We start from the raw sequence: 25849 nt of genomic DNA on the forward strand, positions 1-25849 counted from the left end.
TTCATCACACCAGACCGGAGCCACCCCTCGAGTGGAGCAACCTGCTGAGGTCACCGGGACACCACCCTCAGAAATGCCAGCTCCTGCCCTGCCTGCACTGGGGCAGGCCAGGGCGTGGGGACACGGACCTAGATCCCCTGAGGCCTAGGCGCTCTCCATTGCCTGAGTCAACCCGGCACATCCGTCTTCCCCTGCCTCAGTGGCCTCACCCACCACCCCCGCAATGCCTCCTGCCACCAGGGAGGCCAGCAATGAGACCGCCTGCTAAGGCTGCCCGACTTCCTGGGGGTGGCAGGGCTTGGCGGGATGGGGCAGGGCTGCTTCCCAGTCCCTGCCAGGCCAGGGAGCCCAGGACAAGGAGACCAACAGGGGCTTTCACATCTCCATTTATTGCACTTGAACCCGGGGTTCTTCACTGGTCCTCTGGCGCTAGCTCTCCGATGCTGGCTCTGTTCGCTGCAACCACAAACAGCTCTCTGTGGCTCACAGGTTCACCTGGGGGTTGGGGGGGGGGTGGCCACCACTGGCCTCCCTGCAGACCCCCTTGCCCCCTCGTCTGGGCAGATGGAGCAGCGGTTCCATCCCGCTGCTCCTGGGGTACTCTTTCAAGGCCCACCTGGGCTGTAGGGGTTCTCAGGCCACGGGTCTTGGCTTGCCTCCATGCCCCTGGTCCCAGGGCTGGTGGGCTTCACCAGTGTGCGCTGGCACATGCCCAGAGCCCTGACCTGACCGGAAGACCCCGGGGGCATGGTTGGCTCCGGGGGCATGGTTGGCTCCGCCGGCATCGTGGGGGCCGTCGTGAGCAGGGGACTTGGGCGGGCTGGGCGGCTTGAGCGCACTGACCGCCCGGATGAGGCCCATGCGGCGGCGGATGGAGTGGTCCAGATTCACGGTGCAGCGCAGCAGGGTCTGTGCCTCGGCCACGGTGAAAGGGAAGTCGGAGCCCAGGAAGCGCTCGAAAAGCTCGGGGTCACCGTCCAAGTCCAGCACGTTCTGCAACGCCTTGGTCATGGAGTGCAGCTCGCGGCTGTTGTCGCAGAACACGTTCCAGAGGCGCGCTCCGGCCTCGGGCGCACCCCCCGCCTGCTGCCGGTCCTCCAGGCACTGCAACACCCAGCTGAGGCGGCACGGCCACTGGTTGGCCAGCACGACCCAAGCCACGGCCTGTCGCGGCGTGGGGCCCGCGAAGTCCCCGTCCTGCTGCTGCAGCAGGCGCACGGTGATGGGCACGGTGTTGACGATGCGCCGCATGGACACCACGTTGTCGGGCACGTACTCATAGAGGCAGTCGCGCTCGTCGTGCAGGCAGAAGAGCGCCTCCTGGATGCGGCGCGCAGCCTGGGCGTCTATGCGGCTCTGCGCGCGCTCGCTAGCCGCCTGCGTCTCCACGGCCAGGAGCTGCGCGCCCTCGCCGCGGCCACCCCTGCCACCCCCGCCGCCCCCCGCGCCGCCCGGCCGCAGCTTGCGCGTCATCTCGCGGTAGAGCAGGTCGTCGCGGCTCTGCACAGCGTCGTGCAGGAACTGCAGCTTGGTGCGGCGGCCCATAATGGGCACGGAGAAGGGCAGCGTGACGGTGCGGTTGAGGAAGAGGTAGCCGTTGTCCGCCGTGCCCTTCATGGAGCCGGCGCTCTCGAGGCACGCGGCCAGGATGCTGGGGTCCACCACCAGGATGAAGATGAAGGGCGCGTGGCTGTCGGACAGCAGCGTGTTGATGGCGTTGAGCACGCCCACCACGCGCTCCGGGTAGCACGTGTCCAGCCCGGTGACCTCGAGCACGACGCGCAGCCGCCGCCGCTGGTAGATCTCCAGGAAGCACAGGAAGTCCGTGAGCAGCTCCACCTCCTTCTTCACCTCGCACATGAAGCCCAGCTGGCTGCCGAACTTCTCGCGCGACACCAGCCGCTCGATCTTCTTGCGCTGGCTCACGAACAGGTGCTTGCCCACCGAGTACACGGCCATGAGCAGCCCCGAGCCCGACAGCGTGGTGGCCGCGCCGCCGAACACCCGCAGCAGGCTGCCGCCCGCGGCGCCATGGCCCGGGGCGCGGGCGCCCACCGACAGGTAGAGCAGGCCCACGCCGAGGCTGAGCGCCGCCAGCAGCGCCAGCAGCGCCAGGCACACGCGGCGCCGGCAATGCCACTCGCGCTGGCAGAAGCCCGGCGTGGCGGCCGGCTTGTTGCCTAGCACCGAGTACACGCTGAAGGGCAGCGCGCCGTAGTGGTGGCGGATGCCCTCGCACAGCGTGGTCACCAGGCCGGCCCACAGCTTGTCCGTGCCCGCGTACTGCCAGGCGCTGAAGCGGATGAAAAGGAACTTGACGTTCTTGCGGCGCAGGTGCAGCTCGGTGATGACGGGCTGCAGGAACACCAGGTACCAGAGCAGCCGCGGGAAGCCCCAGCCGCGCACGGGCCGCGGCTGCCACCGCACGCGCCGCAGCTCCTCTGCCTCCCGCTGGGCCGCCTCCTGCTGCATCAGCGCTGCGGGGAGGGAAGGGGGGGGTGGTTAGGGCGCGCGGCACGGAGCGTGCGGCGGGGCGGCGCGGGGCGGGGCCGGCACCGAAGCGCCGGCGGCAGCGGGGGAAGGGGCAGGTCTGCGGGCGGGCCCGAGGTCCGAGGTGGGCAAAAGCAGTGCTCCGGGAGGAGAGAGGACCGGAAGGGGCGAGGGAGGGAGCCTCAAAGGAAGGAAAGCATGCGTGCGAGGTGCTGAGGAAGCGAAAGGCTGGGCAGCAGAGTCTGCTGCCCAGATCAGCCTGTGTCTGATCTTCCTGGCTTAATGCTCCTCCTCCTCCAGGAAGCCCTCCCTGATCCCCAGGCTGGGTCAGGTGCCTCCTGGGCTCCCCCACCCCAACCTTACCCACTGTTGGGTCATCACTCTCTGGGGCCAGGTTTGTCTTCCTCTCTGGCCTGTGAGGCCAGGAAGGGCAGGGCTCTTGGTCATCCTGTGTACCCTGGGCACCAAGGAAGGGCTGGGGAATGTCTGAAGGATAGATCAACGAGAGGCTGGGGCAGGGTCCATCTGCTATTGAGGTCAGTGAATGAATGAATGGAAACGCCTAGCACTGGAGGAGGAGGTCCAGAATGCTGTTTGCTTTTGCCTTATAACCAGGAGTTTTGTCCCGGGACGCTGTTTATTGCTCTGTGACAACACAGGAGCAGATGGAGGCTTGTTTGGTAGGTGCTCTGGCCACAGTCCGGGCTGGGGTCTGAGCAAAGCTTAAACCAGGTCTGAGCTGCTCTGGACCCTGGCCACCTTTCGGCCCGTGTGATGGGTTAACCTCTACCTGCTGGGGCTCCTGTGGGCACCAGGCCCTGGGCCAGTGCTGAAAAGAGATGGGTCTGGGTGATTCCTTGGCATGGATCTGGCAGGGGAGGGGATGGGACTGTTGCCCAGGAGGCCAGAGAGGAAATGAGCAGGGACATGGAGACAGAGGCTGTGGGTATCCGGAGGAACCTGGTTAAAACTGACTTACAGGCATCTGGACTGGGACCCAGCTGGCCTCGGGAGTGAGCGGGACTGGGGGTAGCCTGAAGCTGGGCAGGAACCAGGGCCTCCGTTTCCCTTACTCCCACTTCCCCCAGCACACACAGAGCCTCACCAGTGATCTTGTCCAGCATCATGTGCAGGCGGCAGCCAAAGGGGGCGTAGAAACCCACGGTCACAGGGACAGGCACGTGGCAGAGGGTCTTGGCCAGACAGCTGCAGTAGACATCATCTTCTGTCAGGATATCTGAGGGCCAGGTTGGGGAAGGGGGAAGGAGGGGAAACTGAGTCAGCGAGGCTGGCCAAGCACCACCCTCCTCCCGCCCGCCCGCCACAGAGCCCACCCTCAGCCCCTCCCTCCGCTGGTATCCCTCTGCCCCACTCCCCCAGCTGACTCAGGTCAGGCCTGCAGATGGAGGTTTCTGGGGCAGTAGTCACGCAACTCCCTTCTCTGGGGTCTGACGTGTCCCTCTGAGCACTCCAGGAGGAGCTGACCCCAGATCCACCAGGTCAACGCTAGGAGGCTAGACTGCCCACTGACCCCCAGCACAGAGGCCCAAGGGATTTGGGCTGATCAGGCCGGCCCTAGGTCACTAGGTTCAACCTCCAACCCGTGGTTCCCCCGGAAATTTCCCATGGGCCTCTCTTGGGACTCGAAGCCCTCAGATGCTTAAAGTGCCTCTTGGCACGCCCCAGAAGTTTCTCATGTCAGTTCCTGCCTGCGTTGCTAGCCTGACTCCAGGGCGGACAATCCCGGCTCCTCTCTGCTTCCTGTCCATCCCTCGGCCCTGAACTCACTCCCTCTCTAGAACCCCATGCCAACTGCCTCTCATCCGCCCCGAGCCCAGGCAGACCTGCCTCTTGGGCCTGGCTATGCCCCCTTTTCTGCATGAGCCCTGAGAGCCTCAGTCCCTCCCTATGAAGAGGAGGTACAGAGACACCAGGCAGCATGGATGCCAAAGGGTCAGGCCTGGGGTGGGCCCTTGGTCAGTGCCATGGTCTGCAATGACTGTTTAGGGAGCAAATTCAAGTTGAAGTCCTTGTACCACGCACCAAGCCTCCCAGTGTCCACTCAGCTGAGGACATCCTGCCCCCTCCCCGGGGGCCCCCCACCAAGTGCTACTTCTTTGAATGGAATTGGGGCACCAAAAAGGAAGGGCTCAGCTCTGGGCAGCCCTGGGCCAGCCTCCTGGTTCGTGTTGGGGATAATACACCTGACTTCCCCAGGGGCCTGGGGGGCTGTGGGATCCCTCCCTCCTGGAGGGTCAGGGCCTGGCCTGGAGGCACGGAGGGCAGCAGGAGGGCCCAGCAAGATCGGCCAAGTGGGGGTAGCCCCTGGGCAGCTCTGACCCCACTCTTCCTGGTGGCTGGGTGACCTCACCTCACTGGGGCTCTGCTTCTGCGTCTAAAATGGGCAGCGGGGCCCAGAGCCTGCAGGGATGAGGGGCCACCTGACCTGGAGCCCGAGTCCCTGTTCAACGGTTGCTCTCCTTTCAAGGCAGACCTGGAAACCAGCCATGTGGCTCCGCGCCCCGCTACTAGCACCTCTCCTCCACAACTCCTGCTTCCCACGCTCCACGCTCCGTTAGATCCCACGCCAGCTCACGTTCCTCGGGGCTCCCACTTGCCCCAGGGGCCAAAGCCCCAGCCCTCACAAGGGTCCCCGGGGTATGGCCCCATCTGGCCCTCCCCACACGCGGACCTTGTCACGGACCCGGTCCCAGGAGCAGGCCCATCCTGCCACGACTTTGCTCAAATGTCGCCCTAACGGCAGCTTGCCTGATTGGTGACCCGATGTAATTTGCAAACCCTGTCATGCCCTTACCTCTGCTGCTGTTTGCCCCCAGCGTAGTTATCACTGGGTGACACACTAAAATTCTGGCTTCCTGCACCCACCTCCCCGCAGCGCTCTGTGGAGACAGCAGGTGCTGCCCTGCTCCCTGCAGCCCCCAGCCCCCCCCCCCCCCCCCCCCCCCCCCCCACACACACACATCCAATACCTAGTCACGGGACAGATGGATGGATGAATGAATGAATGAATGAGTGAGTGAGTGAAGAGATCCCTCCCCCTTGCCACATCGTTCTTTCCAGCCCCTAGGCCACTCCCCCACCGCTGCCCCTCTCTCCCATCCCCGAGCTGGCCAGCAAGCTTGCTGCTGTCACCCGCCCTGCCCCAAGTCCTCTCTGGTCCCCTGGACTGGGGGTTCAGGGCAGGGCGGACCAGGCAGAGAGAAAGCAGAGTCAGGCTGTCAGCAGAGGGAAACAGCCTGGGCCCGGACCCACCCGCTAGCCCAGGACGAGGCACCAGGGACACACCTGGCCTGGCAGCTTTGGACAGGTAAAGCAACAGGTGAAGCAGAGGCAGCTGCCCAGGGGGCCCAGAGTCAAGGGCAAGCACCCTCCCAGACAGGGAGCAGAGCGAGGAGGGAAGGCCGAGGGGCCAGAGGCCTGGGCAGGTAGAGAGGCAGCGGGGACAGAGCCCAGGGGAAGGCTGGGTGAGCACCAGAGCTGTAGGTGAAGGGGCCACAGGCCGCTGGGGCAGGCAGGGGGCGGGCGGCGGGGGGTCTGCTGGGCTCCAGGAGGGTGCCAGCTGCAGAGCGTGGGGCCGGGCCGCTGCTGGCCATGGCAGGTGCCGCGGGGGGCGAGATGGTGGGCTCGGGGAGCGGCTGGGGGGCGTTGGCCGGCTGCCTGGAGGCCGCAGCGGTTGCAGGTGGCCCCTTCCGGGCCCCTGGACCGGAGCAGAGCCGCTGCCGCAGGGGGCTGGGAGGCGGGGGCTGGGGCTGCCGCTGTTGCTGCAGGCTGGGGGGCTGGGGGCCCTGGCGGCAGCCGCTGACACCCCCCCGGTGGCTGTGGTAGGCCAGCTGCCAGCACACCTGTGGGGGCAGCCGACAGGGCCCGTGGGCGCGAAGGGCCGCTGGGTCATGGCACCACTGGTGACAGCATCCTGGAAGGAAGGAAGTGGGGGTGACTGGGCCTGGGTCCCTGACCCCTGGGGGGCACTGGCAGGAACCAGGTCCTAGGCTTCAAGGGGAGGCTGGGGCTGGTCCCTCCACAGAGGCCCCGGAGAAATCAGAGAAAATAAGGAGATATGGGTTGGGGGGCAGTCTCTGTGCTCTCCTGTTGGGGCTGCAGAGGAGAGGGGCAGAGGCCTGGGCTTAGCCAGGTGAGGGGCTGGAGTGGGAAAAATGCCTTGGAGTCCTTGAGGGGGGTGTTCCTCCAGTTGGGGGGACAGAAAGGAACCAATCGGGAACCGGCCTGGTAGGTCCAGAGGAGTCTGGGGTGATGGGAGGTGGCCATGAAGAGGGGACGGGGCGGCGGGTGGACGGAAGGGGGCGGGCCTCGTACCCAGAACTGGGCAAGGCTGGTGGGAAGGAGGGGCTTCCCTGGGAGGCGGGGACCTCAAGAGGCTGAACTGGCCCCATGGGAGGTAACTGTCCGCACCCCTCACCCTCCCAGTAGGAGCACCTGTGGTCACCACCCCCTGGAAACTGTCCCCCCACTCATACACACTCAGTGGTTGGGGGAGCTTGCTCTCTCTCCACACCGCTCCCCCCAGGTTGGGGTGAAGTCCTCACAGGCCTGGCGATGTGGGGTAGGGGCATCTTACCCATGTGGCGGCGGGGAGGCTAGGCTGGGTGGGCCCCCTGCTGACATTCCCATCTGGGCTCACACGTGCGGGCTCCCTGGGGCCTGCACGCCCCCCACCACGACCCCTTTATTTGGGGAGTGCCGGGAGCTCCTCTCGACTGGGGCCTGAGGTTCCCCTTCTGCTCGACCATCCCCTCAGCAGCCCCCCACTCACAGGCCACGCTCCCTGCCAGGACTGAAACCCTACCTTTTTGCTGCCCCAACTCTGGGTCCAAGAAGTAGCCCTCAGTGGGGGTCCGAAGGGGCAGGGCGCCCTTGGCGAAGCGGACGGTGTAGTGTTTGTGCATGGCGGCGGCGGCGGGGACCTGCTCCAGAGGAGGGCGAGGATGGACTCAGTGCCCCGCACGGGTGCTGACCGGATAGAGCCCACCCCCGGGATGTAACCTGGGACAGGTGAGAGACCCCGTCCCTGATGTTGGGGTCCTGGGTCACCAGGTGGGGTGGCGGTGCTCTTCAGAGTAAAAGTGAGTGGCCAGGACCCCCAGCGCAGCTAGATGGGGGAGAACGGAGAAGGGTTATGGGGGTGCTGGGGGCTAACCCAGGTTGGTGATTGGGTGTTTGAGAGCCCCTGGGAGTTTCCAAGAGGCCTGGACAACGGAGGTGCCAAGCAGATGTGGGGAAACACAGGGAGCCCAGGGGTGGTGGAGTAAACTTAGGGGACCACTAGGTATTGGGGGGTGCGCTGTGGGAGGTGTGGGCTGGCGCCACAGGACAGGACGCGTAACCAGCGCCCGAGCCCCCACCATCGCCACCGAGTGACTGAAATTTCGGGGCTGGTGCATCTAGGGCCTGAAGGAGGGCGGGAGCGGGGAGGGGAATTCCGGGGGAACACATTCAATCAGGATGGGACACATGGGGTAGAGCCTTAGCAGACTCAGGGCGAGACAGGGCGCACGGGCTGAAACTGTGAAGAGTCGAAAGCAGAAGCGAGAGAAGAATGCTGGTGGGGGGAGGCAAGCGACGCTGAGGGGCAGAGAAAAGGTGGGGAGTTGGGGCTCAGTGAGGGTTGGGGCCCCCTGCCCGCCCACCCCTCGCCCGGGGTCCCCCGGACCTACCTGATGGCAGCCTCTCGGCCCCAGCTCCCCGCCGGCCCTGCCCAGCTGCTGCGCCAGCCTCACCGGCACAGGCCCCACTGGAGAGAGGCCCCGCCGGTGCCAGCTGCCCGACCGGTTTGCCCGCCCTGTCCCCGCCCCGTCCCCATCGTCCCTGGAGCGTCCGCCCTGCCTGCTCGCACTCAGCTCTTGAGGACTGGGGGCTGCCTCCCCGGGCATGGTACCACAGGTAAGGGAGGGAGGTGGCCAGCCGGCAGGGGGTGTGTGTCCTCAGACTCCACCCCCGGGGCCACGGGACTTCGGGGCAGTGGCGGGGCGGGGGGTGGGGGGAAGCCAGCACAGGGATTAAGAGTCCAGGGCTGAGAGAGGAAAACAATCCTGGGTTCGAATGCCAGTTCCTCCAGGGCCCAGCTGTGTGACTTCAAGCAAGTGACTTCACCTCTCTGAGCCCCGGCTTCCTCATTGCTGAGTGGACCAGGGACAACCACTGTCCCGTAGTTGTCAGGAGGAGTCCGCTGAGCACAGCGCCAGGCACTTAGGAACGCCCGCATCTAATGTGTGCTGGCACGGACTGACCCATTTACCGGGCGGCTCTAGATGCTTCTCCTAGGAGGACGCTGGCATGCGGGTGAAGGCTTACCAGGGACTGCACATGGTTTATGCACCTGCCCCCTAGTTAGCCCCTCTTCCTCACCACAACCCGGCAGGGTGGCTGTGATGCCCCATTACAGATGAGGAAACTGAGGTTCCCAAGAGCTGAAGTTCCTTGTCTCAGTCCCGTGGAGGCACAGCGGGCGTCCTGGAAGCTGGGGTTTGTGCAGCGGGCGCGTGAGGCCCTGGATACCTCGCAGATTGTTCTCAGAGCACTGAGAGCAGGGGCAGGGCTAAGTAAGAGGGTCTTTCCATTGTGCGTGGGGTGTGGGGTCTGCTCTCCAGACCCGTGTCCCTTTAGTTGCTGGCATGATGGGGCAAACAGTCACTGCCAGGGAAGCTGGGTGAGCTGGTGGGGATGGGACAGGCTACCACCAAAGAGCGCCCGGGACAAGAGAAAAGGGACCCCATTGGGGCCAGCAGATGTCCCTCTAGGGGTCTGGGTGACCAGACCCTGGCTCCTGCAGCCAGAGCCAAGCATCCTTCCGTCTGCTGGGGGCCAGTCCCGTCTCTCCTCCCCAGGTCTTCAAGCTGCTTCACCTGGGAAGGCTTCCTCCCTGCCCTCCCCCAGCTGGGAACTCTGCCCACCCCCTCCCACCCCGCAGCAGTCCCGCCAAGCGGGGCGCAGGACTAGTATGTCTGAGTGAGGGCTGAGTGTGTGGGGGAACCTCCAGGACGAGCCCAGAGCTTCCTGAGGGCAGGATAGGGCCGACCCTCTGCGCCCCCATCCACCTGCCCACAGTTTAGCCGAATGACCAGTTCATCGGGGAAACGTCTGCCAGGCTCTGTACTGGGCAGAGAGACCCGGAGGGACCCAAGAAGTGCGTTGGAACCTAAGGAAACACACAGGGCAGGAAGAAGCTGTCTAAGGGGACCCCCCTCGGGGGCTGTGGGCGCAGACAGAGAGGGGTGGTGGTCAGCAGAGGTCGAGGGGGGTAACTGGGTGCCTCCGAGGGGGCAGGAGTCTGGGGACTGGGGGGAGGGCAGCAAATGTGGGGTGCAGCTTTCTGGGCTGGGGCCAGATGGGCTGTCTTCACAGGACTCTAGAGGTATGGGGAGCCCGCACCCACCGGTGGGGTTTTAAGCAAGGAGATTCTTTCTCCCAGGGTGTCTGGCCCATGTCCCCCTCTCTGTTGGTTCTGGTAGCCCCAGGCCTGCCCCTGCCCAAGCTCTGGGTGGCCTCAGCCCCGCTCCCCAGGGAGAGGGCCAGGACGGCCCCAGACTTGTTGAGGCTGGCAGGGCTGCTGGGGCCACCCTCCCCCACCAGTGGTGCAGGGCAGGAGGTGGAGCACCAGGGCTTAGGCAGACCTAAGAGCAAGGGGCCTGCAAGGGACAGGAATAAGGGGTTGGGGAGCCACGCGGGGGGCTCTGCCCCCGCAACCCCTGCAGGACCTGTGAAAGTCACTTCACAGATGCCCCTCCCCCGCAGCACTCAGGGTGGCCCCCCCACCTTCACTTCACATCTGGTTCCACACACAGAACCTTTATTGGACAGCTACCATGCAGAGCAAGGGGCCCAACGTAGGGATCCCTTCACACTGGCCCCAAATTTGGGCCACCTCGTTCCCAGGACACCCCGACCTCTCTGTGATACCCGCCTGGGGAGCACATGTGATACCCTAGAGCGGTTGGCCCCCTGCACCATCCCCCCTCCCACTTGTCCCATCACCCCTAGAGCCAGAGGCCCCCAGCACCCCCAAAGGTGGGGCTCTGAGGTCCCCGGGGCCAGCGGGGGCTGTGAGGCTCAGCGGGGTGGGCTGCAGGTGGGGGCGCTCCTCAGGTTTTCTGGATCACCACCTGGAACTTACCTGGAAGAGAAGGGCGGGCTTCAGCTCGAGGCTGGGATGTGGGGGACGAGGCAGGGAGTACGGCTCAGAGCGGCTCAGAGCTGCGCCTCCCGGCCCCGCACCAGCAGACTGGGTGGCCTTGGGCTGGACCTCAGGGTGGTCCAAGGGGTTGCTGCTCCCCGCCCACCTGGCCCACATCCTATCACCGTGTGGGTGACGAGAAGCAGGAAGGTCAAGCATGCAGGCTGCTGGGGAGGAGCCCGGCTTCCGGGGCACAGTGCTGCTCAGGTCCTGCCCACTTGGCCTCAGGTCCCCCGCCCTGAGTTGGCCAGGGGGACCAGCAGAGGAACAGACACCTCAGGGCGGGGGTGTGTGTGTGGGGAAGAGCAGAGGGCAGGATGGTCCGAGGGAGGTATGAAGCTTCAGCTAGTCCGATGGAGGCCCCTGGCAGTCAGGAGGACACCCCGCCAGGCCGGCTGCAATCCACGGGCCCTGGCTGCCCTTTAGGGACCCCCAGCGAGCATCAAGCAGGCTGACTTCCGTCATGTCCACCCAGAATAACGTTCACAACCACTAGACCAGCTTTTCATCCTTTGGAGGTTCTCTGCTCCAGGGCTGCTACACCTAGGGAAGTAGGCTGGGGGTGCAGAGGGGGCATCACAGGGCCAAGGGTGCAGATGGGCTGACTTAAGCTCTCAGCAGCCTGGCCCCGCCTCCCAGAGCCGGGGGAGCAGGGAGAGGAAAGTTCCAGAGCCCCACTTCACCGGAAGGACAGGGAGGTCCCCTCCCCGATGACTCACAGGTGGGCAGGGATGCCACGGAGGCAGTGACCAGGCTCTTGATGCCCAGGGTGCTGAGGGTGCCTCGCAGAAGGCCGCAGGTGAAGGTCAAGAACTGGGGATGGGGTTGGGGAGACACGTTACCCAGGGAAGCGGGGAGGCCAACACCCAGGCCGGGGCTCCACGGTGGGGGCAGCTCCTCCCTGGGGTCCTGGGCCATGGGCCAGCCCCTCGGCCTGGGGAGAGGCCCACCTTCACGGGGGAGGGGTGCTGAGGAAATGGGGGAGGTCAAGTCCAAGTGCCTTCCATACCTTGGGTGCTTCCTCCAGATACTGCAGGCCCGAGGCCATCCGGATGAGGAGGGGGAAGCTGTTATCCTGTAGGACGTAGGTCCCCTGGGGACAGAGAAGAACCCAGTGAGGGTTGGGGTTGCCTGTGCATTTGTACTGGGGGACAGAAGGTCAGGACCCAGAGCCCCTTGCCCCGTGGGGCTGCGGTCTAGAAGGACCCGGGCCTCCGAACCCATCATCATGGGCCTCATCCTTCCAAGCTCCAGAAGGGCCCAGGGGCTTCCTGAGCTGGGCCAGGGATCCCCCCATGGGGTGTGTGGGTCTTGCCCTCTAGCAGCCTGAATTCCGGAGGAAACAGCAGACCAGGACCTTCCTCCCGGGGCTGGGGCTTCGGGGAGAATCTGTAGGCCGGGCCTGGCACAGCACGGGCACCTAGAGGGGGACTCGGACCAGCTTGAGACCCACTGTCGTGCCTGGAGAGATGCTGCCGACCATGGGGGAGCCTACTTGCTGCCCCTCCTGGGAGGCTTGTGGACATTCTAGAAACAGCTGTGACCACCCCCACCCCCCACATTGCAGCCTCCTGGGTTCCCTCAGAAGACTGGGCAGAGGTCCCGAGAGGGGTGGTATTGCCAATCAGGAAACCTGGCTCTTGCCAATGGGCTCAGGGCAGCCTGCCACTCCCACTCCCCCCCCCCCCACCACCCGCCAGGGACAGCCGGCCTGTTGCGCCCTCCCTCGGGGGGGCTCTCCTCCTGCCTCCTCTCGGTGTCAGGTTCCACCAGCAGTCGAGAAGCTGGGCCCGGGCGCACGCAGCACACCTGGTGATTGGTACGGAGGCTGTCCATCTGCTTTTGGAACACGGCCACCCACAGGTCTTTGCACAGGAACTTGAGGACGTCCAGCTCCTCCCTGAAGGCCAGCGTCTCCTGGGGCAGCCTGGGGGGCAGGGGCAGCTGCTTGGGCCTGGCCGATGCTGTGGGGCCAGGAGGGGCCGGGATGGTGAGCCCAGGGTGAGGAAGAGGGAGGAAGCCCAGCAGGGGTCCCCTCTGGAGCAACACCACCCTCACCACCCAGGCCCAGGAAGGGACTCGACCTCAGCTCCTGCCTGCCTCTGGCCAAGGGCAGCAGGCGCCGGCTCTCACCTTTCTCCCAGGGCCTGGCCCACACGGAAGCCCATGCCCTCCAGGACACACAGGCTCATCTTCTGTCCCTAAAAGTTCAGGGAAGAGAGGCTCAGGGGCCCGTGGCCACCTCCACCCGGGAGCCACCCGGGATAGCAGCCGCAGAGGGTCCTCTAAGACCAGTGTGCCCACCCCTGCCCGCTCGGGGCTGAGGAGAGCCAGGAGGGAGCGCCTTCCAGGGCAGGTCCAGGCCTTCGGATGCCTTCAGTCCCTCAAAATGCCCCCGCAGATGCCATTAGCTCTAGAGACCAGTGCCCCCTTGCCTCAGGAAAAATGGGGGTGTTCCCAGTCACAGCCTCAGCATGCTTGTCACTGAGAACACCTGCCACTTATCAGAGCATCTCCAGTCCTCACAGCATCCTGTGGGTAGGCGGCCCACCAGTCACCCTGGGCCGGGGCTCCAGGTGACTCGCTGAAGGGCCTGTATGGCCGCAAGGAGCCATGGGGGGGGCACAGCCCCCCTGGCCCGGCCAGCAGGAAGCTCTCAAAATTGATTGTGATTGTCATGCCTGAACACATCAGCCAGGAACCCTGGGAGGGCCCCACAGGGCTCGGGCCAGGAGATGCGCCCTCGGTGCTCAGGGAAGGCAGGCCAGGGGCCCACAGGAGGAGGGGACAGCAGGCGGGCTGTAGGTGGTGTCCGGGCACCCGTGAGGGCTGATGGCAAGCCCCAAGGAGAGTAGTCGTGTGTTTATTTCCTCTGCGTGTCCTGAAGAGGACGGAGCGGGGAGGCATCAGAACCACTAGGACAGCACAGGGAGGGAAGCCTCCTGCTCCTCAAAGAGACTCCAGCAGAGCCTGGGGGGGGGGGGCGCGGCAGTCCCCAGGCCTGAGCCCTTCTGGGTCAGACATGCCATTAGCACAGCCATACCAGTGGTGGACAGGATCTGTCCGGCTAGATCCAGCTCTGAGACGCTGTCCTGGCCTCCTCAGCAGGCCTCGAGGGCCTTCCAGGACCCAGCTGTCCCTCTGCTGCCCTCTGCCCTGCCCCCAGGGACAGCCTCCCTTAGTCCAAGAGAGGTACCTCTCCGCTCACTCACGGGGCCCTCTCCCAACACCCGGAGGCTGCCCTTCTCCCCTCCTCTGGCCCAGGTTAGGTCCCCTGTCCCCATCCTGGGCCGTCTGTGGAGGGGGAGGCTGGCCGTCCACCGTCAGTGATGGCCTCGGCATGCAGGGGCCACTCAGCAGCCCAACAAAGTGACAAGTGGGGATTTGAGCATGCACCGACACCAGCTGCTTTGTACAAACTTCTGGCTTAATCTGAACCACACTGTAAGGGAGGTCATAGTTCACACCTGGAAACCTGGGCTTGGAGGAGCTTGGTGACAGGCACCTGAGACTACCTTGCACCTTTTAAACCCAGGCAGGGCTGGCTCCCAAACCTAGATGGGCAGGGGCCAGGGGGTGGCCAGGATGACACCCCTGGCTGGAGGCCAGGGCTGTGGCCCACCTCGGGAGGAAGTGCTGGGAGTACGGAGGCCCAAGCAGAGGTTGCCTGTGTCCTCGAGCAAGGTGGCCCTCTTCTCGGCCAGGCTTCCCAGCTCCTAGGCCCTTGCCCGCCATTCCGTGCTCCTCCTGTGGGGACTGGACCTGGTGAGGACACAGCTTCCTGCTGGCTTCCTGCCAGCCCTCTGGTCCCTTGCTGGCACGCCTCTGGCATGAGAGATAGTGAGGGGGACATGGGCCCTGTGCCCCCGCCTCCTCCCTGGGACAGAGAGGACAGTGTTAGCCATGCTGCCTCCCTCCCAGTGTCCTCGTGAGCATTAAATGTGGGCCAAGTGCTCCCAGCTGGGCTCAGCAAATGTTTCTGTCCCTGTCACTCACCGCCTCTGCATCTGTCAATCTCGGTGACGAGCCTGGGGCGGGAGGAAAGCCCCAGGAAGGAGGGGCTCTGTCCCGTGGGCTGACTTATTCAGCACCCCGAATGCTGCCTGCCACGCCCTCAGCTAGCCTTCTCTGCCAGGTGGCAGGGTGGCCGCACTCCCGTGTCCCCTCCCTTCTGGAGGTGAGCGCCTCAAAGAGGCAGGGCCCGCCTCCTCTCTGACCAAGCACATCTGCGTCCTTGAGGACTGCCTGGCACGTGGAGACTCTCATTCATTCCACAGACATTTCCTGGTGGCCCCTGGGGGCTGGCCACTGTGCCTGAGGTGTGGGGGGGGTGACAGGTGCCCAGGTGATGGGAATAGGGCAGTGCAGAGTGGGACAGAGCCAGCTCCCCCAGGAGGGGGTCCCTGGGGTGCCTCTCAGAGGAAGGGGCAGGGAAGGGGAGGGAACTCCCAGCAGAGGCTGTGTACCAAGGCAAGGAGGCAGGGAGAAGGGTGGGGGCGCCGCTCTGGCCTTGAGGGTGGGAGACAGCGTTGACGGATGGGGATGGGGGTGGGGGCGTTGCAGACCAGGCTGGGGGGGGGCGCTGTGGGAGAGGGCACACCATTCTGCCCCAACCACGTGGGAACTAATGGTGTTAGTGGCTTCAGCCCAGGTGGGGACATCGCCAGGAGAAAAGCCCCTGTCTGAATGCTCCTGGGGTGGGGGGCAGGCAAAGCGGGAAGGGGGTGGGGTGGCACCGCAAGCCTGGGTCGCAGCCAGGACAGCAGCCCTCAGCAGACAGCCCAGGACTCAGCAGGGTCCTCAGCCGGGCCAGGGCACTCCAGGGGTGGGGGGCGGTCTGGAAAGGTTTCCTTTCGGTGAACTTCAGACTGCCTGGGTTCAAGGGCCGGCTCCGCTGCTTACTGACCTTGGGCAAGCTATCTCATGGCCCCGGGCCTCAGTTTCCCCATGTGTGAAATGGGTCTGATGGCAGGCCCTACCTCACAAAGGTGGCGTGACCCACACTGGGCAACAGTCGTGGCACTGCCGGACTCCAGCCACGTGAGAGGCCAGGGCAGTAGGTGCTGAACTGGAAAGATCCAGGCAATGGGGACGAACAGAAGAAAAGGGAGGGGCGGAGGATGAGCAGGTGACAGGGGAAAGGGTGGAGGAGGAAGGGAGGGGAAGCCCCAAGGCTCTATCCCCGCCTGCCTCCCCCAGTCCCTACAAAAGCTCTTCAGGGATTAGAGGCTTATCATTCTCACGAAGCCTGGGCGGGACTCTCCTCCTCCCTGCCCGGCCCAGAGCCAGAGCCAGAGCCAGAGCGGTTCTGGGCTCCCACCACCCTCCCTCCCAACATCAAATGAGTTTGCACAACAGCCCACTGAAAGGAAACGAGATGTAGGAACAGAGGGAAGCCGCTTCCAGAAGGCCCTCCTAGTGGCCCCCCAGCTGGGAGGAACCGGCAGCCACAGGGGCAGCCCTGGGAAATGGGATGTACAGTAGTGAAAATAACAAAGGGAGTGGACAGACACATCTGTAAGGGGGATGAGGCCTCCCAGGCTGTCACACTGGCACAGAAGTTCTAAGTCCTATGGAAGGGACCCAGGCCGTCCAATGCTCATCCGAGGGCCAAGAAGATGCGTTGGAATCGTGTGGAAGAAGGATCACAGAGACAGTAAGAGAAGAGGGTGCTCCCTGTAGGGAGGCCCAAGCCCTGAGGAGGAGGAGGAGGAGGAGGAGGAGGAGGAGGAGGAGGAGGACGATGACAACAACGACAGGGAAACAAGCAAACCGAGCCCTGGACTTGCAAAGAGCATCCAGTACTGGGGGGGGCGGCGTGCCAGGCTCCTTCCGGTCTCTTCCACTGCCCTGGCCCTCAGCGGTCTGTGCAGGCCCAGCTGGGGGGCCTGTGGGACGAGCTGCCTGGGCTCCTGCCTTAAGAGGAGCATGGGGAGAGGGGACGTCCTCATTTCCCCAGGCGCATGGCCCCAGAAGCGTGGAGAGTGAACGAGTAAGAATGAGCATGCCGCCCACCCTGTGGGCCTGGACTCACCTCCTGCATCCACCCAGGTGGTCCCAGACACCCCCAGGTCTTGCCTTCCTCCCCAACACTACCAAAGCACCCCCAGACTTGATTCCTCCCACCCCAGGCTGAGCACCTGCCTGGGCCCCGGGCCCCTGCCGCAGCCTGCCTGCCACATGTCCCTTCAGGCTCATTCGCATGGCCTGGGAGGCCGTTCTGGAAAGTAGGTTTGCACCCCGCGGCCCTCAGCTTAAACCTTCCATGGCTCCTCTAGGGACAGAGCCCGAGCTCCCATGGCTCCCTGGCCTCAAGTGCATGGCGTCCTCTCCAGGGCTCTGTCCTGGGGATCCACTCTGCCAGGAACTGGGACGGGGGGTTCCTCTGGCTCTTGATGAGGCTGGGGGCTGCACCTGACAGCTGCCCAGGCTGGCAGAGGCACCAGCTGGGCTTGGGTCGGGGAAGGTCCGGCCCCAGCAGGTCTGTTCCCGGGCTGCCTGCCAGAGCTCCCGGTCATAGCTGACTGACACTCTCGGCTCTGCGGAGGAATGAACTCCTCGGGTTTCCTTATCTTTAAAGCTGCTGAGGTGGAGAAACCACTGCCCGCTCCTCCCTGGGGTTTTCCTGCTGAGATAACAGAGTCCCTTTGACCTCCTGACTCCTCTGGCTAGTCTTGCCCTCCACCTGTAACCGTCCAGAAAAATCCTTTCAGCAGCCACAGATGACCACCAGGCAGGACATGGAAATCTCCAAGACTCCTGGTCATGTGTGCTCTGGGGACAGAGGAACGAGCCACCATGCCTGTGCTCAAGGAACTTGGCAGCTAGTGTGTGGGGGGGTAGACAAGAAGCCACAGGCAAGCTTCAGAGCCCGAAGCCTGCATCCTGATGTTCCCCTCGGATTCTCGCCCCTGCCCCCCACCCCTGCAGGGAAGGACACCCTCTGTAAAATGGGACAGTAGTGTCTACCTTGCAAGTCCATTCAGAGGACTAAATCCAACAGAATACGGTGCTGGGGACACCAGAAGTACCCAATAGGAGGCCTGCATTCGGTTCAGACAGGAGACCTGTTGGACCAAAGAGAAGGAACAGAAAAAGGAAGAGAGAGGAGGGACCAGGAGTGGAAGAGACAGGGCTAAGCAAACAGCAGTTCTCTCTCTCTCTCTTTTTTAAAAAAGATTTTATTTATTTATTTGACAGACAGAGATCACAAGTAGGCAGAGAGGCAGGGAGAGAGAGGAGGAACCAGGCTCCCTGCTGAGCAGAGAGCCTGATGCGGGGCTCGATCCCAGGACCTTGGGATCATGACCATGACCTAAGCTGAAGGCAGATACTCAACCGAATGGGCCACCCGGGTGCTCTGAACAGCAGTGCTCCTGATATGGCCCTGAAAATGGGGCTCCCAGGTGGCAGGCACGTGGGGGGAGCTGCTGCGGACCTCGCCCCTGGCTGCACCCCGGAAGCACTGGGGAGCTCTGGGGCAGGACCCCAGCATGGGACTCCCAGGGGCAGCTGGGTCCTGGGCCCGTTTGTATGCTTTGAAAGCCCATGGTGAGCACGGCTGAGTAACGTGGCACTTCCCACACTTGCTTGACAACAGAAACCCATTAAAATGCTCCCGGAGAGTGCCAGGGAAGGGGCCCAAGTTTACAGCGCGGGCTTTGGAGGTGGGAGGCCTGGTTGCATTCCTGACTCTGCCACTTGAGAGCCAGCACTCCTGTCCATCAAAGCCTCGGTTTCTCAAGCTTTGAAGCCTACAAAGCGGGGAGGATTGTGCTGACCTCTGTGGGTTAGGAGGAAGATCAAATGAAAATCGGGAGTGGGAAGCCCAGGAGCGTGCACAGGAAACATTCATTTGTGGTAGGCACTCTTATCGTCACAAACCCCACCCCAAGCTTTCCACTGAAGGGGGCTGCGTCCACTTCAACAAACCCATGCTGAGGACCTACTGTGTGCACAAGACCTACTGTGTGGTGATCAATGCAGACCTTGTCCGAGCCTACACGGTGCACGGTCTGGATGGTGGGGGGAGGACGGATGTGAATCGAAGGCTCATGTGGACCCATAATTTAGATACATACTTGGGCATGATAGGGCTGCCAAGGACACATGGGAAGGGGCTGTAAGAACGTCCCAAGGACACCTGATTTGAGCTGGGGCCTCCGGGAAGGCTTCCCCAAGGAAGGCTTTGAGCCAAGGTCCAAAGGATTAATCCATGTGAATGCAGTGAAGATACAGCAGGTGAAATGAGCTGAGGGAGGAGGGAGGAGGCTGGTACAGGGGCAAAGAGAGGCCTGGACTCCAGGGCAGGGGTGGGGAGAAGTGGCACACACGTTTTAAGAGAATGGGCAGGGCCCGCTTGGGGGCTGCTGGTGAGAGAGAAAAGGCTGATGTCGGGGATACCGGAATTTCTGGCTTAAAAACCAGGCTGGATGGGGTACCTCAACACTGCAAACCAGCACCCCCCCAACACACAGGCCAATGGGCACTCCCTATCCCATGCTCTATCTTTCTCATGGCATTTCCTCAACATACTAGACTTTATTCATTTATCTTAGTGCCACCCCACCCCCCGCAACCCCAGGAGGGCCGGGAGTTTTGTAGGTGTCACTGAGGAATTCCCAGAGCCTACCACAGGGCCTGACACTTGGTAGGTTAGAGATGAAGTGTGCGGAAGGAATGAATGAACTGGAAACTGTTGAGAACCAACACCCTCCTTGGGGCTCCTAAACCAGAAAACCTAAGCGAGGTAAAATGTCCTGCATATGGATGACGATGATCATGCTAAGAATAATAACGAAAATAAAACTGATCACAGCAATCACTTCTCAAGCACCTTACTCTCTCCCCCACCCTTTCTTTTTGGTAACAGATTTTGTAACAGGAGCTCCCAGGTTCTTTGACATCACCCTAAGGGCCTTAAAGTTTGAGTCATTTTATTCCACAGAAGAACCAACTTCCAAAATGCCAAGCACGCTACTACCTCCCGGCTTTGCACCTCTTGTTCCTTTCTTTCTGGAATGTGCTCCACTCACCCCCACCCTGCCTTAACCACAGGGCTAACTTCCTACAGTCTGTTCCTTGGAAGGCTTTCCTCCACCATCCCTATTCTTTTCATGACTCTATGAAAAGTTTTTTTTAAGTTTTTTTTTTTTTTTTTAGATTTTATTTATTTACTTGAAAGAGAGTGAGTGAGAGAGCACAAGCAGAGAGCACAAGCATACCCAGGAGCGGCAGAGGGGGAAGTAGGCTGCCCGCTGAGCAGGGAGCCCAAAGTGGGAATTGACTCCAGGACCCTGGGATCATGACCTGAGCCAAAGGCAGAGGCGAGATGGATTGAACTACCCAGGCGCTCCTCTATGCAAGTTTTCTCTAGGGAACTTCTCACTAGGTAGTGGCGTATTTTTGTTTGACTCTCCTATAAGTTTCGCAAGGACAGGGAAACAGTGCCTGGAATACAATAGGCGCCTAATAAGTGTTTGTTGGAAGAGTACATGTCCCTCTCTCAGGCTGAGGTGCTGTTATAATGCCCATTTAATAATGAGGAAACTGAGGCACGCAGGGGATTGAGTCACTGGCTCCCACACCTAGTTAGTGGAGCAGGCGGGATTCAACCCAGGCAGTAAGTCTTTGGTACACGTCCAACAGTAGTCATTATCATAATTACTGCCTGCTGACTCTGTGCTAGGCCTTGAGGTAAGCTTTAGCCGGAGCTGCCTCGCTCACTTCACGGAGGAGCGAGCCTGCGCCCAGCGAGGCGGAGGCGGGGGCGGGGCTCGACCCGGGTCGTTGACCCCCCCTCGGCGCTCCCCAGGGCCTCGATCCGCCCTTTCCGCCGCGGCCCGCTTCTCCATCCCCCCGGGGCCCGGCGCTCACCCCAGGGCCAGGGTCGGAGTGGTGCGCGCACAGCTCCGCCACCATCTCGGTATGCAGAAACTCGAACAGCGCCGCGTCCGCCATGCGCCAGCCTCGCGCCCAACGACCGTCCAGCGCTTCGCGCTCTCATTGGCCTGGCTGGGCAAGCCCCGCCTCCTGCACCAGGTGCGAGCCCGCCCGCCCCCGCCTCCATTGGTGCTTCAAGCTAGCCCCGCCTACCGAGCTCACATGGTGCGCGCGTGAAGCCTGGAGGCTTAGAAGGAGGGCCTCTTTTCATTGGCCACACGTGACAGCATCTCCGCCCTTCTCCTTCGTCTCCCGTCTATTTCCGGGTTGCCGAGCGTTTCCATTGGCCGAATCGCTCGCTTTTCAAAATTTCTATTCGTCCACTCGCCGAGCAGCAGAATCCGGAAGCACCCGCCCAGATGCTTTCCTATTGGTCCTACCTATACTCACGTGACTCTTCACTACCCCCCCCTTCCCCCCCAACCACACAGCTGGTTTTGGGGGCTTGCTTTCCTGGAGCGGCTCACGTGTTTGGCCGCCGTGCCCGCTCCTACTTCGGTAGAGACAGCGCGCTTCGGCTACGCTGCGGATCCTGCAGGCTCGGAGCTTCGGTAACCAGGTAAGGTGTTCGGTCATACCGCGCCCCCGCGCCCCCGCTCGTGCACCCTCCCCGGAGTCCAGCGGGGCTGTCACCCTTCCTATGACCCTGGCGCTGGTCCCTGAGCAGCTGGGGAGCCCGTGTGCTTCCGGATCTGACCCGCGCTCGGAGGACGGTGTGGAGGGTGCGGCCTCTGCTGGGAGGCAGAATCGGAAAGAGATGGGGTTGGGCTTCTGGGAGCTCCGGCCTCGGAGCCTGCATCTTTCTGGTCCTCAGTTTCCCCGTCAGTGCACAGAAAGGGTGGCGGGTCCATTATGTTTGGCAGCGGGGATGATGAGCCCGTTTGCAGAAGAGGAAGCTGGGGCCCAGGCAGGGAACGCAGATGGCCCCAAAGCGCTCGGCCAGTCAGTGAAGGGGTTGGGAATCCGGAACCTGCGCCTTTTAACCACCGCCAGACGCCTCTCATGCGGTCCCTTCGCCCCTCTTCTCCCTAGTTCGGCGCCATGGCGTCCCAGGGTCGTCGGCGAAGGCCGCCGCGGAGGCCCGAGACGGTGGTGCCCGGGGAGGCGGCCGAGACGGACTCGGAGCTCTCTGCGTCCTCGTCGGAGGAGGAGCTGTACCTGGGCCCCTTGGGCCCGACGCGCGGCCGCCCCACGGGACTGCGGGTGGCCGGGGAAGCCGCGGAAACCGACTCGGACTCGGAGCCGGAGCCGACCGCCGCGCCGGGGGACCTGCCTGCGCTGGTGGTGCAGCGGGATACGGCCGGGGAGGCTTGGGGCGCGGAGGAGACCCCAGCGCCGGCCCCTGCGCGTTCGCTGCTGCAGCTTCGGCTGGCCGAGAGCCAGGCGCGGCTGGATCACGACGTGGCGGCCGCGGTGAGCGGCGTGTACCGTCGCGCTGGTCGCGACGTGGCCGCCCTGGCCAGTAGGCTCGCGGCCGCCCAGGCGGCAGGGTTGGCTGCGGCCCACAGCGTGCGCCTGGCTCGGGGAGACCTCTGCGCGCTGGCCGAGCGGCTGGACATCGTGGCCGGCTGCCGCCTGCTGCCCGACATCCGCGGCGTTCCGGGGACCGAACCTGAGCAAGACCCGGGACAGAGGGCCTAGCAGGAAGCCACTACCCGCCTGACACTGCGCCCTGGGGGTAGTCCTCAAGGCCTCTGGGACCTGGTCCTGTACCATGTGTAGCTCCCCTGCGCATCTTGCTGTCACCCTCCGGGCAAGCCTCGCCCCCTGGATAATGCCGCGTGGTGGGGGGTACGGGATGGGAGTGGTAATATTGTGCGGTTCTACCCTGACTTTAGCATCTGGTTCCAACCCCCAGCCCTTGGCCCTGTCTGTTCCCTGGTTCCAAGCCTGTCCCTGAGGCTTGGCTCCAGCCCCTGGTAACCAGTAGTTCTTGATCTTTCTGCGTCGTGGGGTCTCACCTTTCTTTGTGCTCTGCCTTTCTTGACTTTGGGTTCTGCTCAGGGGCCGGTTCTTGCTTCCTGCAGGAGCCCCAGAATCTGGTGCATCCTCCTTCACTCCCTTGGCTCTGCCTCTGGTCCTAGCCGCAACTCTGAAATTTTGAACCCCCCTACCCCCGCCCTCCACCACCGGCTGGGCCTTGGCGGGCCTTGGCCCATGTTCCATCTCCTGGTCCTGGTTCTGCTGTCTCCTCGCTTACAGTCCCTGGGCTTAGTTCTTCTCCTGGGCCCCATCCCCTTTCCTGAGTCCAGCTGTAGCTTTAGGATCAGTTTTGTGTCTTTTGCCTTCCTCCTTCTGCTTATACTACGTACCGGATGCTGAGCTTTACGACACCCACCCATGGTTTCCTTCATCAGGTAGAAGGTAGAAGGACTCCCAAGGGAGTCCTCCCAATTTTCCAGACCCAAGAGAGCACCTTCAGCAGTTCCCACTAGACCAAATTGTTATGTCGTCCCCACCCTCCTAGCCAAGGTGGCATTTTGTGTCCCAAGTTCTAGATGCAACATGGGTCTTCTCTTGACTCTCCAGGCTGGCAATGGCACTCTTCAGGCACTCAGGGCCTGATGGATCTTCTTGGTGCTTTCTGACCCCGATTGGCAGATAAGGACCATGCACACAGTGTCTGTTCCCAAGGTTGGCAGCTGGAGGCTACAGGGACTTGGATTTCTGGCTCAGCTCAGGGTCTGGGGTTAGCAGACTCTCTGCCCTCTCTTCTGTCCCCAGCCCTGGCCCCCAAGTCCCATTCACATTTATCTGCCTCCCGCACTTTGTAATCCCAACCCAAAGCTGAGATCTGAGGCCCCCCCCTCCCCCAATAGAGAAGTAAAGAAGGGTGCTCTATGCCGTCTCATTAAAACTCAAAACACTTACTGCTATGGATATTTGTCTTGTCTCCCCACCTAAGCAGGGTAGGTTTGTTGAAGATTTCTCTGAGAATGGGGGCCCTGGGAGATCTCTCATACCGGGCCTATTAAAGGTAAGGCTTTAGCCGGGAAATCGGGACCCCCTAGTTTTTTTTGCCTGGGTTCTGCATTTACTCACATTCTGTTAACTCAGCACACAGTTACCGAGCATTTGCTCTGCGCCTTGTCCTGTGCTAGGTACTGGGGGGGTCCAGCAGCCAGCCCAGGCCCTCACAGAGCTTACAGCCCACTGGGGGAGACAGACATTAATAAAATAGTCTCCTAAATAAATGGGTAGTTTTCATAATTGCAGTGTACACTTGAGCTGTGATTTTTCTGGCACCATGTTGGGTGCCCTGAAGAGTTGTGTGAGGGCAGAGCCGAGATCTCTCTGACCTTGTCTGGGCAGATGGGGGGAGGACACGTGGCTTTGCCAAGGAAGTGATGTGTGAGTTTGAGCTGAGCCCTGATGCTGTAAACAGGTGAAACTGGATTGAGTGGAGAAGAGTTTCCAGGGAGGGGGAAGGGGGGGGACAGCATGTGCAAAGCCCCTGAGTCAGAAGGGAGCATAACCTATTTAACAGAAGAAGGTGGCCGTGTTCTGTTGGAGAGAGCAGGAGGGCAGGGGTGGCAAGCAGGTGGGGGGAGTGGTGTTCCCAGCAGAGGCCAGGAGGGGGCGGGGTTTTTTTTTTTTTTTTTTTTTTTTTTTGACAGAGAGATCACAAGTAGGCAGAGAGAGAGGAAGGGAAGTAGGCTGCCTGCTGAACAGAGAGCCCAATTCGGGGCTCGATCTCAGGACCCTGGGATCATGACCTGAACCAAAGGCAGAGGCTTTAACCCACTGAGCCACCCAGGCGCCCCTAGGCTGGGCTTTTAAACCAGGTGAGAACTCAGCTTCTATCAAACAAGCAGAAAATGGTGCCACCGAGTATGTTTCGTGAAGGAGATTGTTGGACTGTGCTTCTGTAGGGTGCCTGCCTCGGGGAAAAATACCCAGAAATGCTGGTTTAGAAATGAACTAGGACGCCTGGGTGGTTCAGTCAGTTAAGCATCTGCCTTTGGCTCAGGCCATGATCCCAGGGTCCTGGGACCGAGTCCCATATAGGGTTCCCTGTTCAGCAGGGAGCCTGCATCTCCCTCTCCCTCTGCCCCTCCACTCGTGCTCGCTCACTCTCAAATAAATAAAATCTCTAAAAATAAAATAAACATCCTCTAAATGTGCAGTGGAGCTCAGAAGAGAGCAGGGGAAGTCTCCTCAGCCCAAACTGCAGAAAGTGCTTCAGACTGGGGGGCCCTGACAATATTTGTCCGTAGCAGAGACCCAGGGCCTTGGAATTTCACGGCTGCCAGACCCTGGTCCAGGCTAATCAGAGGGAAGCAGAGACCCCTACGTAAAACTTGGTCCCACAGAGATCCACCTCCCATGAGAGCCTGTGGTGGAAAAAAAGGCTGATTGATACCACCGAGGCACACCCAGGAAGCTTGCCCATCTCTGCTTAGGCTCCGGGTGGAGGGAATGTTTCCTCAAGGACTTTGCCACCACCCGCTTGACCGGGCTATAGATTTACCGCTGTGAAACAGGCCGGGAAACCCCCAGCATAGAAACCAACTGAAGGTTGGCTCTGGCTGACGCCGGGGGACCCATCCCTAAGTGGCCGTGTGGTGAGATAGAGCAGGTTCAGGTCACCCAGATTGCAGGGCACGATCGAAAACTGCAAAGCACACCTGAGGATAATGTGATGAGCTAGTCTGGGCGGCTGCTTTCCTTCCCCAGATCTCCCCTTGGGGAATCTGGAAGAAAGCAAGTGTCCCGTTTGCGTGCTAAGTGTGCAGACAGCCAGCAGATGGGAGTAAGATAAGCCTAAGGCCAGAGGTCTAGCTATGGGATCCATTTGGAACGCCTCAAAGGGCAGCATGGGCCCTGCGGGGTTACCCGCGTATGCTGCTCTCCCCTGGGAATTTGGTGCAATTCACAAAAGGTGCACCAGGAAATGATGTCATCAGAAATGTGGCTGCGACAGCAGAACAGCTCCTCTGCAGCTCCTTTGCTGTTTGTCATTGGCACACAGGTCCTGGGATCTGCCACTGGTCGGTGCAAGCCAGAAGGTCAAAAGAAACAGGGCCACAGGGGCCAATGCGTAATCCGACCAATAATTGCTCATCACCCTTTGGCATCCGTTTGGTTCAGATCTCACGGCATTTGCCTGACTGTGCGTTTAGCCGCCTTATCGACTCTGTCCTTCCCTGGAGATACAGTGTTCAGGGTCCTCAGTCCAGGCTTCCCAGGGCACAGTAGAAGCTTTAG

The 25849-nt window shown here is 62.1% G+C and overlaps 3 protein-coding genes across 4 annotated transcripts; 1 reads left to right on the top strand and 2 right to left on the bottom strand.

Moving 5' to 3' along the window:
- Positions 1–525: 525 nt before the first annotated feature.
- Positions 526–8386, bottom strand: NKPD1 (NTPase KAP family P-loop domain containing 1). Of its 2 annotated transcripts, XM_032839219.1 has the most exons (5): positions 8184–8386; positions 7316–7433; positions 5984–6424; positions 3596–3727; positions 526–2477 (listed from the first exon to the last, which is right to left on the bottom strand). In XM_032839219.1, the coding sequence occupies exons 2-5, from the start codon at positions 7413–7415 to the stop codon at positions 634–636; spliced, it is 2517 nt and encodes an 838-aa protein (XP_032695110.1). In that variant the 5' UTR covers positions 7416–7433; positions 8184–8386; the 3' UTR covers positions 526–633. The 2 variants fall into 2 exon arrangements, with proteins under 2 accessions (XP_032695110.1, XP_032695112.1); XM_032839221.1 differs by lacking the exon at positions 5984–6424 and having other exon boundaries at positions 529–2477.
- Positions 8387–10528: 2142 nt separating this feature from the next.
- On the bottom strand, positions 10529–20715 carry TRAPPC6A (trafficking protein particle complex 6A). The gene is made up of 6 exons (XM_032839257.1): positions 20576–20715; positions 12833–12900; positions 12509–12626; positions 11709–11792; positions 11419–11512; positions 10529–10639 (listed from the first exon to the last, which is right to left on the bottom strand). Exons 1-6 carry the CDS (start codon positions 20657–20659, stop codon positions 10608–10610), a joined length of 480 nt encoding a protein of 159 aa, XP_032695148.1. The 5' UTR covers positions 20660–20715; the 3' UTR covers positions 10529–10607.
- A 381-nt stretch (positions 20716–21096) lies between these two features.
- On the top strand, positions 21097–22757 carry BLOC1S3 (biogenesis of lysosomal organelles complex 1 subunit 3). Its single transcript, XM_032839263.1, has 2 exons — positions 21097–21200; positions 21674–22757. The coding sequence occupies exon 2, from the start codon at positions 21683–21685 to the stop codon at positions 22280–22282; it is 600 nt and encodes a 199-aa protein (XP_032695154.1). The 5' UTR covers positions 21097–21200; positions 21674–21682; the 3' UTR covers positions 22283–22757.
- Positions 22758–25849: the final 3092 nt, after the last annotated feature.

This window comes from Lontra canadensis, unplaced genomic scaffold, assembly GCF_010015895.1.
Source record: "Lontra canadensis isolate GAN:19392208 unplaced genomic scaffold, GSC_riverotter_1.0 scaffold107, whole genome shotgun sequence".
Taxonomy (NCBI): domain Eukaryota; kingdom Metazoa; phylum Chordata; class Mammalia; order Carnivora; family Mustelidae; genus Lontra; species Lontra canadensis.